The sequence below is a fragment of the Anomaloglossus baeobatrachus genome, chromosome 6 (genome assembly GCF_048569485.1).
Source record: "Anomaloglossus baeobatrachus isolate aAnoBae1 chromosome 6, aAnoBae1.hap1, whole genome shotgun sequence".
Classification (NCBI taxonomy): domain Eukaryota; kingdom Metazoa; phylum Chordata; class Amphibia; order Anura; family Aromobatidae; genus Anomaloglossus; species Anomaloglossus baeobatrachus.
Window position 1 is genome coordinate 219,063,339 of NC_134358.1, and position 15,580 is coordinate 219,078,918.

Here is a 15,580-nt window from a genome sequence, read left to right on the forward strand (position 1 = left end):
CCTCTGTCTCACCATCTCCACCGGTTGCCTCTCGCCCTCTTCCAGGCTGACCGGTTCTAGCTCAGTGCGGTGTTATGGCCCCTGGTCCTGGCACTAATTTCACCAGCCTCCCATTCCCAGGACCAGTCTGCTTTAGCTCTGCTCAGGCTGTCTGCTCTCTTCTGTGTCTCAGACTGATCTGACTAGAAACTGTTTGTGTTTGCTCACTTCCTCTGGCAGCTCCCACCCTTGGGATGACTCATAGTGGCAGTTAGCCTGGTAACCGGAATCTTCACAGGCTGGCTGGCTTCCTGAGGGGTGTAAGTAGCTGATTTACTGACTGGATTTTGTGTTAGTGAAACAAACACCAGTGGTCAACTCCTTCATCTCCCGGGATTAAGCATTGCATCTTAAGTCAGATACAATACCCTGTGGCGACTGAGCCTCAGGGTCACCACATATATATGTAAGGTGTTAAATACTGTTTGTATAGAGTCTAGTGCAAGGGTACAAGGTAAACACAGAGATACAGGTTTGCTAAACAGTTCTTGTATTGCTTCATACAAGTGCACAAAACATGAAGGGTTAAACAGTTGCAGGGTGCAGAGGCTGGGAACAAATTAAGCAGGAATGGATCCTCAAAGTTCAGCAGAAGTGTCAAAGTATAATTCAGTCTCTCTTACTGTACTTGTAAATGTCCATGACAGAGCAGAAGGGTTCCTGTGTGGACACAAGTTACAGGGATCCAAAACAGAGGATGGCAGAAAAGTAGTTCTTCCAAAGACTTGAGGAGACCAGGTACAGGCAGACTGCAAACAGGATTCAGAAGCACTGGTCCATCAGCTGAGATGGCTTAAGCAGGTAATTGGCAGGGAACAGGGCGGGAACATAGAAGCTGAGGAATCCATATTGACTGAGGGCAAAGGTGAGGGCAACAGAACAAGAAGCAAGATGGCCAATGAAGAAAAAACAGATTAAAGCAAAATGACAAAACAAGGCGAAAAGTCAGAAAACCTCACAATATATTTAGCTATTTAACATTGTCAGAAACAGTTTTGCAAAAACCTGGAAACTTTTGACATTTTTACAGTAATTTTAACTATTTTCTTAAACGTTGTCCAGTCTTAGCTTAGTTTAGTGTATAATTGAGATTGTGGCTCACAGACAGCGCTTGGATGTACAAGAATCATGAATTTGGGGCATGTCAATCCAGGAAACTTTTCTTCAAGACTGATGTGGAAAATATCAATTTATCATAAGGGTTTGTGTGCTTTAGCAATGTACATTCACTAACTTCTCTTCTGGACTCTGTCCTCAGTTGATCTACTGTACAAGTTCAAACACTTGTAGGAATCATAAACTCCAGCTGAGCACATTAATTGCCTTAAACAAGAATCAAAAGATAAGGCAGGTCTCATCATTCCCCAGGATTTTACTTTTGGTTGAGATCCTCAAATTATCCTAATAACATAACAGTTCTAAAGTCAGAAACTTACCGTATTTTTCGCTTTAAAAGACGTACTTTTGTTCCCCCAAATTTTGGGGGAAAGAAGGGGGTGCATCTTATACGGGTCCAGGGGAGGTGGGGGCCACTCATGCCCCACCCCCGTGTTAGATATGGCCCCCATGCTGCTGCCCATCCTAAAATAAAAAGGTTTACTTACCTCCTCCAGCGTGTCTCCTGGTGTCTCCCCGATCTCACTGCTCCGCTGTGATCAGGCACGCAGAGATCATGTCACTCTGTTGTGCTGATCACATGACCGGCTCTGAGAACCAGGAAGTGCAGGAGCTCAGCAGCACGGAGGGAGACACGAGGGAGGACAGCACTGGAGAAGGTAAAGTAAAGTGTTTATTTTACTATGGCCAGCAGCATGGGGGCCATATCAAATACAGGGAGACCTGTGCCAGCTGTGTGGGATGTGTGCCAGCTATAGGAGACCTGTGCCAGCAATATGGGATGTGTGTCAGATATAAGAGACCTGTGCCAGCTATAGGAGACCTGTGCCAGCTATAGGAGACTTGTTCCAGCTATAGGAGACTTGTGCCAGCTATAGGAGACTTGTGACAGCTATAGGAGACCTGTGCCAGCTATAGGAGACTTGTTCCAGCTATAGGAGACTTGTGCCAGCTATAGGAGACTTGTGACAGCTATAGGAGACATGTGCCAGCTATAGGAGACTTGTGACAGCTATAGGAGACTGGCATTATAAGACGGACCCTGTTTAACATTAAAAAAAAAATCTCTTTTTCTTCACCAAATTTGGGGGTGCGTCTTGTAATCAGGTGTTTCTTATAAAGCGAAAAATACGGTAGTTAACTTCATCCAGGTTTTACTTAAACCATGGGTGAAAATTGGCACGATGTTGTGCACTTACATATTCCAGATTACTAAAATACATCCAATAAATAGATTTGGGATTTTTGCTTGTATCTAGATACCTTAGCTTTGATATAGAGCTGTAAAAATTATTTAAAAAACAAATACACCTTTAACTGAAGGTGTAAAATAACTTTTTAGTGCAAATGTCCCATCAGAACATTGAGTCCCTTTTTTGGTTTCCATCACAAAAGTTTTCCGAGTTAAATAAATGTATTTTGTTAGATTTCATAAAACATTTGTGAATATGAATGGAGAGATAAGGGCATTTGATGTTTGTGATTATGTGTGGAGCAGATGCATTAATTCATCAATGGTGGATAAGTGTATAAATACTGCAAATGTAGAGCAGGAGAACAAAAGACCATTTCCACTTGAGTGTAAGACTCTCGGTCATGATTGATCTGATGGGTGCATCACTTAAAGGTAATATTTGTTTATTTCCACTTCTGTTTTCTGGACTCTTTTTTTTATTCTTTTGTTTTTTTTTCATAGTAGCTGTCTAAGAAAACAGCTTGCACTACAATACATAATTCTATACTTGACAGTTTTCATTTACTTTGAAAATTCTTAAAATAGGCTATACTGATCATAGGCTAAAATTCTATTTGATCTTTATTCAACATATAAGCTTTTCAAACCCAAGCTTTAACATGCTTTTTCATTTCGTTTAAAGACGTATTTATAAGATACATTTTATCAATAATGGCAGCTGTCACTGAGCTTTGTACATAAAACATATGTATGTAAATTTCTGGGACATTATTTAATAAATAAATATTTTAAGATGAATTCATGGAAATGATTCATGATAGAAAAAAAAGCAGCATGTCAAGTTCACTGTAACGAAAAACTCATTTTCTTTGTACCTTCAAAGTTTTCCATTTCTTTTAGTCTCCTCTTTTGTTCATTTATTTATGTCATTACATTCTGTTTTTGTTTTTAAGGTGTAGTGCTAATTATATTAGCAGGGTCCAGTGTAATACTAGAAAGAAATGGGGTTATCTCACAACCAATATGTCCGAATGGCGGACCCAACTGTCAGATCTCTACTGGAGCGCTCTTTGATCGTGCGGTGAAACTTTCACATTATATTCATTCTCTGACATCGGAAATGTTCAATGAATTTGTAAGTATCGGAGTTAAACACGCATTTAGGGTAGGAGCACTTGGCATCTTTTCACGCATATTTCAATCAAAATCCACCTGAAAACACACTTTATGTAATAAGCAATATTTTAGCATTGCCCAGTGTTGATTTAACCCCTTCCTGACAAATTTTGGGTTTGTACTTTTATCTGTTTTCCTCTTTTTCCAAGAGCCATCATTTTTCTACTTTTCCCATCAACATACCTGTATGTTTTTTTGTGGGACGACTTGTACTTTTGATTGACAATATTCATTTTACCATTTAATTATCGAAAAATGAAATTGAAATGAGAAACAAGCTAAGTGAAATGATAAAAAAGTATATTTTTTTGGTTTAGTTTCTATGACATTCACTATGTGGCGCAAATGACCTGGTAACATCCGTACAATTATAGTGATAACAAATCTCTCTAGAATTTTTTTTTTATTTAATATAAAAAGTCAGCACTTCACAAAAAGTGTCATCATTTTCATAAAGCCACAATATTTTTTTCCATCTTTTGAAACTGTAAGAGAGCTTTTTTTTTGCTTCGTGCCATTGGTACCAAAAGAGGGTGATCTCAATCTTCACTTTTTTTTATCCTTTTTTAAATATATTTTAAAACTTATTTCTTTACATTTTTTAGACCCCATAGGAGAATTGAACCAATAATTGTTTGATCACTTGTACTATATATAGCAATACTTCTATTCATGGTCTCCTATGAAGCCCAGTTTGTGGCTGAGCTTCACAACCGTACCATGATAGTGGTCACAGGGGCATTCAGCAGACCCTTCAGGAACCCTGGCTTCCATGGAAAGTAATCAGCATCCCAAGATTACATCATATGGAGATATGCAATGGGTGCTTGAACAGGTGTGACACTGAAATAAAAGACTGAGCCCCTATATACCACCTGCACCATACTTGTGATGTACATGTACTTCAAATTAGTAGAAGCGGTTAAAGGAATCTTAGCATTTGGACAAGGTTATTTAATAGGGCACTTCAGATGACCGTTTGTTTACATGGACTTACCAAATACAATTACAGCATGTACTAGTCTCTGATATTTCGGATTAAACTCACCAATTCAGTTCTATTGGGGTATAAAGAAAATTGTATCCAATATGGATCAACAGTAAAGCATTCGATTTTTTTGGATAAACTGCTATTCTTTACCATATACACTGTATTTGGTCTTTTAAATTTTAATAACTGCTCATGTATAAAAATGGATGCCATACAGATTGCATATGAATGACGATGCAGATGAAAAATTGGCAATTTATTCTAGATGAAAATCACATTACTTTCTATGTTTCTATGAAAATTGCCTTATATGCTTACCAATTTGCCACCCAAGCAGAGATTTAGTTCCTTTGGAGCATCATACGATTGCATCACTCATGTCCATACCTCTATAAATAAACTACATAAATTGATTTCTCATTTACTTATTGATGAGGTTTATATTTTGAAGTACACAGAGTCAAATGTTTGCAGCTTGTACATAGAGGCAGATAAGTCAGTATTCATGTATAAAGCCAAGCACACACAATCCATAGCACAAGGTGCCAACTGCCAAGACATTCAAAAGCCCAACAAGTAAAGCAAACTGCATTGCTAATTTCATTACTATTTCCTACTGTTCATTATTATCATTGAACCTTTCAAGGTTATGAAATCCTATCTCTGCAATAATTTAGGTTTTACAATTTTATTTATCTATTTTTTTTACAGGATGAAAGGTTTACCCCAGGTCGCAGGTTTCTAGCAAAATCTAGAATGAGTTGTCATACGGCTTCACTAAATACACCTGAAGACAAAGAGCAGGCACAACAAATACAGGTAAGACCCTTATAGAACGTATAATTATGGGAATTAATAAATACTATTTTCCTGAAGAAACACAAACAAATTGTTCACCAAACTATGTGCAAATTCTGCCAGTGAAGTAAGTGCCTTTCACCTGATGATAAAGCGCAAAAACACAGAAAAAGATAATCTATGATTAGGAACGCAGTATGGGCTCAAAACGCGTAAGATGTACTTTATCCATTTCTCTTGCTTTTTAAATTTTGAAAATTTTAGTTTTATTCTTGCACTTTGTGCCGATCTTTTTTCTATTTTCCCTACTGTTAAATTAAAGAGCTACCATTACTACCATATTAATGAATTAATTGAGAAACTGCTCACATAGGAACATTGCTATACAATGTTTTCATCAGAAAGAATACTTATAGCTATGAAATAATTTTGATTAGACAGATGTAAATATGATTTAAAAGCTTGACTTTTAGTGAGATTTTCTGCATTGCAGTTAAAACATTAAAATGTTTGAAATTCAGTTGCTTTTCAGCACTAATCTTTACGATACCAATGATCTCCACAACATAACATACCTTCTCAGCAGAATGAGCAGAAAGGTGAAAGCTGAATACAATAAAGCTATTTCTCCTCTCCCCAAGAACATGTATATCCATTCAAGAGAATACCTAGAAAATGTAGGAACCTCGTAGCAAAACTTGAAAAGCAAACACAAAACACTAAGAGCAAACTGCAATTAGTAATACATTTGTTTAAAAAAAGCTTAAAAGCTTATGTCTTTACTGTCTCCGATCTACATACATAATTGCCAGTTGCGGATGTAACTGTATTCCACAATGCACTGCGGCACTGTCAGTTGCGCAGCCGCAGTTCGCGCTCACATCATTGCCATAGTAACCAGGGACAATAGTGCAGGCGGAGCCCAAATTGTAGGCTGAGTAAGCACAATTCTGTTCCCAGTATAACATTGTGCTACCCATACCACATCTAAATATGATGAGATGTTGGTGTTTTAAAGTACACATTTGCGATGTCACAGAGCAGTAAGGAGGCGTGGCCAAGATATATTGGAAAGCGCAAACAGTGTGAGACATGTCCACTGCACCTGTCAGCACCACTAAGCATAGACAGATGTTCATTTCACTGCACTCCCGATTCGGTAGCATTGGGCCTATTTCTAGTGTTCTGTAATTTCCAGCTTGGCCAATTGGTGTGCCATACACAGTCGTCTCCACATTTACATGGATGTTTCTGTAATTTACAAATATGGCTAAATATAAATGACATTTGACACTCTTCTTTTGGATGCCAGGCAGGGGCGAACATATTAGGCCAATCTGTGAAGGCGCACAGAGGCCCAAGCGGTATGGTGGCCCATTCCTACCTCTAAAACAATTGTTTTGACCTATTTTTCTACAAAGGGCCCATGTATTATTCTTCCACAGGGTCCCGTTTCTGTCTGTGTCCGCCAGTGGTTCCAGGCATACGCAATGTTTGTTTAATACTGCAAATAAGGTTAATTTGTATATATTCATTTTCTATTTATCAATAAAGCATGAAGATCTCCTGAATTTAGTGTTGAAAGTTCTAAGATCCTGGAATGATCCCTTGCTTCACATGGTTTCTGAAGTTCAAGATATACGAGAAGCACCAGACACCATTCTCTGGAAAGCTGTTGAAATAGAAGAACAAACCAAACGTCTCCTTGAAGGAATGGAAAGGATAGTTGGAAGGGTAAACCTAATAGACTATTATCATATGAATTATAGCTCATGTCAATTAAATTGAAATACTAGACACAAGTAATACAGTAACTCATCAATCAATCTTCTGTTTCTAGATTCATCCAGGTGATTTAGAAAATGAAGTCTACTCTCCGTGGCCAGGTCCACCAGCCTCACTACCAGGAGATGAAAATTCACGGCTATTTGCATTTTATAACCTTCTTCATTGCCTTCGAAGAGATTCACATAAAATTGATAACTATTTGAAACTTTTAAAATGTCGTCTTATACATGAAGGCAACTGTTAAGTTGTGACAAATCTATAATTTACTAGAAAATGAAAGAAAATGTGATACTATCTAAACAACAACTTTAATTCTGAATCTGTCAGATGTTTCTTTTGTTGCTTTGTTTCAATTAGATTAATACTGTATAAACTTCTAGATTCCTGTTGATTCATAGAATAGCTGATAATAAAACAAATGCAAACCCATGTGTCATTCCCTTTTTTATTCTATTTTGTATAGTATTATTTATCCCTTTGTCTAAATGTCAGTGGTTTTTGCTTTACATTTTACTTCATTTGGCATGTTTATTGCTTTCCCAGCGTAATAGGCTTTAAATAGTATGTCAGATATATAGTAAAAAAAAAAATAATTAGCCCCATACTGCAATTTACTTTCCTGGTTCCTTTTGGTATTTTACCAAAGACATCAGTTTTTGGAGGTCTTTTGCAAACTGCAGTGGTGCTTCGCCTTTTTCTTGGTAGGATGCATTGTTTTCTCAATGCTCCTAGAAAAGTGGTATCTCTATAAATATCCTCTAGTACCAGCAGGTCCAGTCAAAGCTTCTTCTGGAAGTAGCACTATCCTGGTTGTTTCCCCTTATAAAATGTTGATGGGTTATGTCTTCCAATGCGGGGAAATATTAGAGAGTCTGGCTGCCATCCCAATCTTTCTCTCAAATCTTCCAACTGGCAGTTGCTTCTATTAAACTTAGTTATGTGCTTAAAGATAACCCAAAACATGAATCTTAGGTTTGGCACTGTAACCAATCTAAGGGTACGGTTCCACTTGCGTATAGCTTCCGATGCGAGAAGATCAGAAGCGATATGCTAATGACCCTCTGCTTTGAGTGTCAGCCGAGGGTCATGCGACTGTGATCTGATCTTGCAATTGAATCACAGCTGCGGAGAAGAGGGAGGGGCACTTTCTCCCCATCTCCTCCCTGGCCTTTCTCTGCATATATCGTACTGCACTTGGATTAAATGCAAGTGCAGTGCAATGTTTCACACGCTACTGTTGCGGGCGGAGGAGGGGACGCTGCGCTCACCCACTGCTCGGGTCCGGCTACTGCTGCTGCTGCTTGGTGGTGGCTCGAGCGGTGGGCCGGATCCCGGGGACTTGAGCGGCGTTCCTCGCCCGTGAGTGAAAGAGGGGTTGGTGTGTGGTTTGGGGGATATTGTCCGTGACGCCACCCACGGTTGTGGTGAAGTTGTGACACCACCGCTGCTCTGGACGGGGATCCCGGGAGCGATGACAGGGAGCAGCTTGGATGTTTGTTCTCCTCTCCGTGGGTAGGGGGGTTGGTTGTCCCGGGGCCCAGTGAGGGGTTAGGGTTGGCAGGCGGGTTACGGGGCCTGGTGAAGTGCAGGGTCACGGGGGCAGCACTGTGCCGCACGGCACGGTGGTACTCACTCAGCCAGAAATTCACACAGAGTCTGTGGTCAAACAAACGGCTGGATGGACGGGTCCCACAGGCGGCTGCGGTTGTTCTCCTCCCGGTAGGTTGATGGTGACTGCCTGTGTTGTGTTTACGGTTCCAATGGCATCCCACCGGTAACCCGCTCTCCAGCTTAGATGGATGCTGAAGGAGCCCATTTTTGCCCGCAGGCTCTGGCCCTGGGAACTGTAACCTTGGCGGTGACTGTGTTTCCCTCTACGGTGTGAGCTGTTGCCTTCAATCGGGTCTTGGCTGCTGGGAAACCCCGGAGGTTCCCTTCGCTAATGGATTTGACCGGTTTCACGGCGACTCCTAGCCTGGTCGGGGTCCATAGGCCCTGCCGGATGGTGCTGGCTTCTCTTCACTCCCCGATCCGGTACCGGCGGGCCACCGCCCGTCGCCGGTCCTTACGGTTCACTCCAATCAGCCTCTCCTGCAGATGATCACCACCGTCTGCCAACCTTGCTGAGTGCCCGGGCCACACACCCGGACACGGTCAGTCTCCTCTACTACCACTTCACTCTCCAGAACTAATCTGACTCCTTTTCCCGCCTCCAGGACTGTGAACTCCTCGGTGGGCGGGACCAACCGCCTGGCCCACCCCCTGGTGTGGACATCAGCCCCTGGAGGAAGGCAACAAGGATTTGTGTTTGGCTTAGGTGTGCCTAGCCAGGGTGTAGGGTGTGTTGGTGTAGTAACTGTGATGACCTGGCTTGTCCAGGGTGCCACATTCCCCCTTAGTAAAATGCAGACTGTCCACGGGCTGCCCGTCCATCACCGGTTTTATTTTCACAACTGAAAAAGAATAAAATGGTAAAATCACATATAAAACATCATCAACATTTTTAACGGTACGGCTTCTGCTCTTCTCCCACCCAAACAACCTGGCCCTGATGCTGCCCCTAAGAAGCGGGCAGCACCCCTTGACCCCATCCAGCACCAAGTTGCCCGAGCGGGTTCTGTCTCTTTCAGGGGACCCGCGTCCAAGGGGACCCCTGAACCCCCGGAGGATTGCCACCGGTTACGGTAGTGGCGGGCCTGGGCCATCTCTTTCCTCCGGGCCCATCCTCCCAAATCAGCCTCTCTGGAGGCGGCAACAGTTCAAGCCAACTAACATTTTTATTTACATGCCACTGAGTTTGTGGTTGCCCTGCAAGTTCTCGGGCTTGTCCGTAAGCAGTTCCTTACGCAAGGTTTGCAGACAGTCCCTACGGGGACAACAGTTGCCGGCAACGGCCGGTTCAATCACGGTTCAATCAGGTAAACTTCTGCAGTTGATTTCTTTACTTATCATTCAAAACTTTCAAACTGTACACTCAACACATAAAGCCCCCCCCCTTTTAAAGAGTAGTTTCCCTGTACCTAAGTGGGGGTCTAACTAGGTTGGGGCGAGTGGACCTTCGGGGTCCGGTGTCAGTGGTGACAGGCAGTGGGGCAGAGGGAACAATCAGTTCCTCCTCCCTGCTATCATGTGGGGCAGGCGGTGGCGTAGGGGAGCTGGGTACAGGTACATCCCTGGGCACTGGCTCGTGGTTAACCGTTTCCATCATTTCTTCATCCACGGGTTGTGGGAACAGTATCACTGGAAGGATCACCGCACCGTTCTGTGTAGGCCAGTCTGCTGGAAAATCACCCATCATAGTGTGGATTACCTCTTTTTCCTTCTCCACTGGACTGGGAACTGGAGCCTCATCCGCTACTCTCAATGCTGGTGGGCACTTCTTCAGGTGGTCTCGGGAAACCATAGCCAAAGTCCCCCCCTGGTCACGGCTGATCTGGTAGGCCTTCCCATTCTCCCATCCTGTGGGCTGGACTACATACGGGGTTTTTTCCCATTGATCATCCAGCTTGTGGGCCCTTCTTTTCCGCTTCAGCACTACATCCCCAGGTTGGAAGGGACCGGCAAGCGCCTTCTTGTTGAAACACTGCTCCTGTTGTCCCCGGCTCCGGCACAAGTTCTTCTCAACATATTCCTGGACCTGTCGGTACTGTGCTCTCCGCCGAGTGTCCCATTCAGCTGTCGACGGGAGTGCTTCTGGAGCTTCCAAGCCCATTTCCAGATCCACCGGTAGCCGGCCGGGACGAGCTCTCATCAGGTATGCTGGAGTGCATTTCGTAGAGCTGGAAGGGATGTTGTTGTACATATTGACCAGGTCAGGTAGCTTCTCCGGCCACAGGTTCCGCTCTTCCAGTGGTAACGTCTTGAGGAGGCCCAGGACCAAGTGGTTCATCTTTTCACACATGCCATTGGTTTGGGCGTGGTGAGGCGTGGTCCGGATTTTCTTGCAGCCGTACAACTGGCAGAATTCCTGGAATACCTCTGCTTCAAAGGCCGGACCCTGGTCGGTAAGCACCTTCTCCGGGTACCCATGCGGTCGACAGAAATAAGCCTGGAAAGCCTTAGCAGCGGTGCGGCCGGTTAAGTCCTTAACTGGGACAACCACCATGAACCTCGAGTAGTGGTCTACGATGGTCAGAGCGTAGGTGTATCCACTTCGGCTGGGGGTGAGCTTTACATGGTCAAGGGCAACCAGCTCCAGCGGTTGGTGTGTAATGATCGGGTGTAGGGGTGCATTCTGGCTGGCCTCGTCCTTCCTTCTCAATGCGCAAGGGCCACATTCTCGGCACCAGGCCTCCACAGATTCCTGCATTCCACTCCAATAGAACCGCTCTCGCAACAACATCTCCAGCTTCTTCCACCCAAAGTGCCCAGCACCATCATGGTATGCTTGCAGGACGGTGGGCACGTTAGCCTGGGGAATCACCAGCTGGTGGTTCTTCTCGTGAGTCTTCGGATTAATCAGCTCGCGATACAACTTCCCCTGGTGTAGGTACAGCCGGGTCCGTTCTCGCCACAGACGTTGGGCTTCGGCAGGGGCAGCAGGGTCTATCCCAGCAGAACCCTGTTCCACTAGGGTCTTGACCAGGCGAACAGCAGGTGCCTTGTCCTGAGCTTCCTGCCACTCCTGTCGGGGCAGCGTATCCAGGTTCACCCGTTGTTGGTGGACGTGCACCTTCTCAGTGAACGGCCGGTGAAATGCAGGCAACTCGATCTCTTCGAGGTCATCATCCTCTGGCCCCTCTTCCGACAGGTGGGGCATCCGGGAGAGTGCATCGGCATTGACGTTGGTACGGCCAGCCCGGTACTTGATGGTGAAATTGTAGTTGGCTAACCTGGCCACCCACCGCTGCTCCAACGCGCCCAGCTTGGCCGTATCTAGATGGGTCAGCGGGTTATTGCCTGTGTACGCAGTGAACTTGGCTGCTGCCAGGTAATGGCGGAACCGCTCGGTGATAGCCCACACCAGTGCCAAGAGCTCAAGCTTGAAGTAGCTGTAGTTCTCATGGTTCCTCTCAGTCGGTCGGAGTTTTCGGCTAGCATAAGCTATTACCTTTTCCCTTCCATCTTGGACCTCTGATAGAACAGCCCCCAAGCCCACATTGCTGGCATCGGTGTAGAGGATGAATGGGCGGCTGTAGTCAGGGTACGCTAGGATTTCTTCTCCGGTCAGGGCCGCTCTCAGCTGGCGGAATGATTCCTCATGCTTTTCTTCCCACACCAATGGGGCTCCTAGGGGTCTACCACCCTTGGTCTGTCCCACGAGGAGGTCTTGCATGGGGGCAGCCAACTTCGTGTACCCCTTAATGAAGCGACGGTAATATCCCACCAGGCCCAGAAACTGCCTCTCCTCCCTCACCGTGGTCAGTCTCGGCCAGTCTTGGATGGCGGTGATCTTCTCGGGGTCGGGGGCGACACATTCCGCACCAACCACATGTCCTAGGTACTGCACTCTGGGTTTCAGCAGATGACACTTTGAGGGCTTCAACTTCATCCCATACTTGGCAAGGGACGCGAACACCTCGGCTAGGTGCTCCAGGTGGGCTTCATACGTCTGTGAGTACACAATCACATCATCCAAGTACAGCAAGACGGTCTCGAAATTTAGGTGCCCCAGACAGCATTCCATCAGCCGTTGGAAGGTTCCAGGGGCATTACACAGCCCGACAGGCATGCTATTGAACTCGCAGAGTCCCATAGGAGTGGCGAAGGCAGTCTTCTCTCGGTCTTCCAGTGCCACGGCCACCTGCCGCTGGTGAGGTCAAGGGTAGAGAAGTAGTTAGCGGTTCTCAGCGCGGCCAGGGACTCTTCAATGCGGGGCAGAGGGTAAGCATCCTTATGCGTTATTTGGTTAATCTTCCAGTAATCCACACACATCCGCATGATGCCATCCTTCTTCTTAACCAGCACCAATGGGGCGGCCCAGGGACTACAGCTGTCCCTAATAACCCCTGCCTCCTTCATGTTCCTCAACATGTCTTTGGCGCATTGGTAGTGCGCAGGGGGAATAGGCCTGTATCTCTCTTTAATAGGGGGGGGTGTACCGGTAGGGATGTGGTGTTGAACCCCTTTAATCTGCCCAAAATCTAGAGGGTGCTTGCTAAAAACCCGCTCATACTCCTGTACCACCCGGTATACCCCTTCCTTGTGGTGTGGGGGGTATCATCAGTGCCGACATGTAGCTCTCGACACCACTCATCTAACTCCCCCAGGGATGAGTGGGAACCGGCAGCAGGCGGTGTGACCGGGGGAACGGCTTCATGGATGGTGTGGGGATCTAGAGTGAGCAATTTGGCAAGGGTAGCATACCGGGGAAGCCTAACCTCTTCCTCCCCACAGTTCAGCACTCGTACGGGCACTCTCCCTTTCTTGACGTCTACCACCCCTCGGGCGGCCATTACTGTGGGCCAGTGTTCGGAAGATATGGGCTCTATTGTGGAGGGGTAGTCTCGTCCTTGGGGCCCTACTGCTGCCCTACACCAGATCATCATCTCACTCCTGGGTGGTACAATCAAAGGGGCCGCATCCATCACTCTCACTCCCCCAATCTCTCCTCCTGTCGAGTTCACATGCTGGCGATACATCAGGGCCCGGATCTCACGCTGCACAGCTCTCTGTCGGCTCCCCGCCGCCGTGGCGGCCAGCTGCTGCAGTAGGGTCAGCACGTCACTCATACAGTGCTCCATCACATTAGTCCCTAACACTACCTTCGGGTTATGATCACTGGGTTCATTCATTATCACAATCAAACCCTGGTGTTGCAGTTCAGCTCGTCCCACGGTCATGGCCACTTTTATACCCCACTTGGGTCAATGGGAGTCCATCAGCGGCAATCAGTGTCATGCTGCCATCTGGGGGGGCTAGTTCGTCCTTCCCCCAATATTGCTGATACAGTGTGTATGGTATTGTGGTTACCTGTGATCCAGTGTCCAGGAGAGCCATCAGCGGGATGCCGTCCACTGCCAGGGGGATGATGGGCCGAGCTCTGATGTACCGGTCCCGCCAGTCGGGCGGGCCACTGGGTTCGACTCCTGAGGACTGGCCCGTGGCCCCAGGGGTTGCTCGTTTAACGGACACCGTCGGGAGTAGTGGCCGGGCTTGCTGCACCTGAAACAAATCGGAGGTCCATACCGCGTTGGCTCTTCTCCGCTGCATCCAGGGGACGTCCTCGGGGCGGTCGGCGAGCTGCAGCTTCCCCGGGGGCTGGGACCTGGTCGAAGGCTGGAGTTCGGCGAGTATCTTGGCGAGGTCCCCATCCATGCGGCGGACTTGGGCAGCCAGTTCCTCCATCATTCCGCTTGGGGCTGCAGGTACCGGAGGTGTTGGAAGGGCAGGGGCCACCACGACGGGAGCCGTCTCAGCCGGCCATGGAGCTGCCTCAGGGACTTCCGAGGCTGGAGGCTGCAGAGCTTTAATGGCCCGTTCCTTTAACACGGCAAAGCCCACATTGGGGTGTTCTAGGGCCCACAGCCAGAGTTGCTTGCGGTCCTCCGAGGACCTCATCCCCTGTACAAACTGCTCCACTAGCATTTTGTTGCTGTCCACATCGTTGATGGTGTCTACCTGCTTCAGTGTGCGGAGTGCTGTTTGCAGACGCAAGGCGTAGTCCCGAATGCTATCCGCAGGCCGTTGCCGGCATTGATAAAACTGCCCGTGGACGTGTGGTGGCTCTTGAGAAAGGCAGCCGAAACGCGCGTCGGGCGTGGACCAGGATTAGCTCCCCCTTACTCTGAATGCCAATTGGTATGTATGATCGCACTTGTCTGCCTTTACGCTGGTTAACAGCAATAGGATTATTCATGAAACAGTTGAATGACTGAGTGTGGTTATCCTTGAGGTATCAGAATACTGGGGACTTTTTTCCAACTTTGCGTTGCACCCTGCAGGTATGAACGTGGGAAAGTTTTTCCCTTTATATATTAATGACCGTATTTCCTGCCAATATTGAGTGCATATATGGTTACTCTAATCCTGATCCCCACATTGTGAGGTTACTTCCTTGTATGCCTATACTTAATGTTACATCTGGGATAGACATGATGTTTGTGATGTATTGTCCCTTTTTATTATGTTAAATAAAAACCGTGTATTTAAATAAACTCCATTGTGTGTTGCACACATTTTGTAATAAGGATTTGTGTTTGGCTTAGGTGTGCCTATCCGGGGTGTAGGGTGTGTTGGTGTAGTACCTGTGACGACCTGGCTTGTCCAGGGCGCCAAACTACCAAAGACTTGTATGGGTGCGTGTAAGTCGAGACTCACTGCCAAATGCAGCATACTGTGATTCATTTCTCATGCTGGTATGGCATAAGAACTTAATCGCAGATGGACACTGTTTTATGCGGGAGGACGGTTAGAGCAAAACTAGTCACAGCTCTAACGTCTCCCGAGGTCCTCTGGGCAGATGGTAAAGCCACAGATGGACAAGCGGCCAGAAGGCATAGCTTCAGAGGAACAAGAAAAAAGAAAAAGAATCGGTG

The 15,580-nt window shown here is 46.2% G+C and overlaps 1 protein-coding gene across 1 annotated transcript; it reads left to right on the top strand.

Annotated features, from left to right (window-relative positions):
- The first annotated feature begins 2,724 nt into the window (after positions 1-2,724).
- Positions 2,725-7,532, top strand: PRL (prolactin). Its single transcript, XM_075316433.1, has 5 exons — positions 2,725-2,782; positions 3,304-3,485; positions 5,229-5,336; positions 6,870-7,049; positions 7,156-7,532. The coding sequence occupies exons 1-5, from the start codon at positions 2,752-2,754 to the stop codon at positions 7,345-7,347; spliced, it is 693 nt and encodes a 230-aa protein (XP_075172548.1). The 5' UTR covers positions 2,725-2,751; the 3' UTR covers positions 7,348-7,532.
- The last annotated feature ends 8,048 nt before the right edge of the window (positions 7,533-15,580 follow it).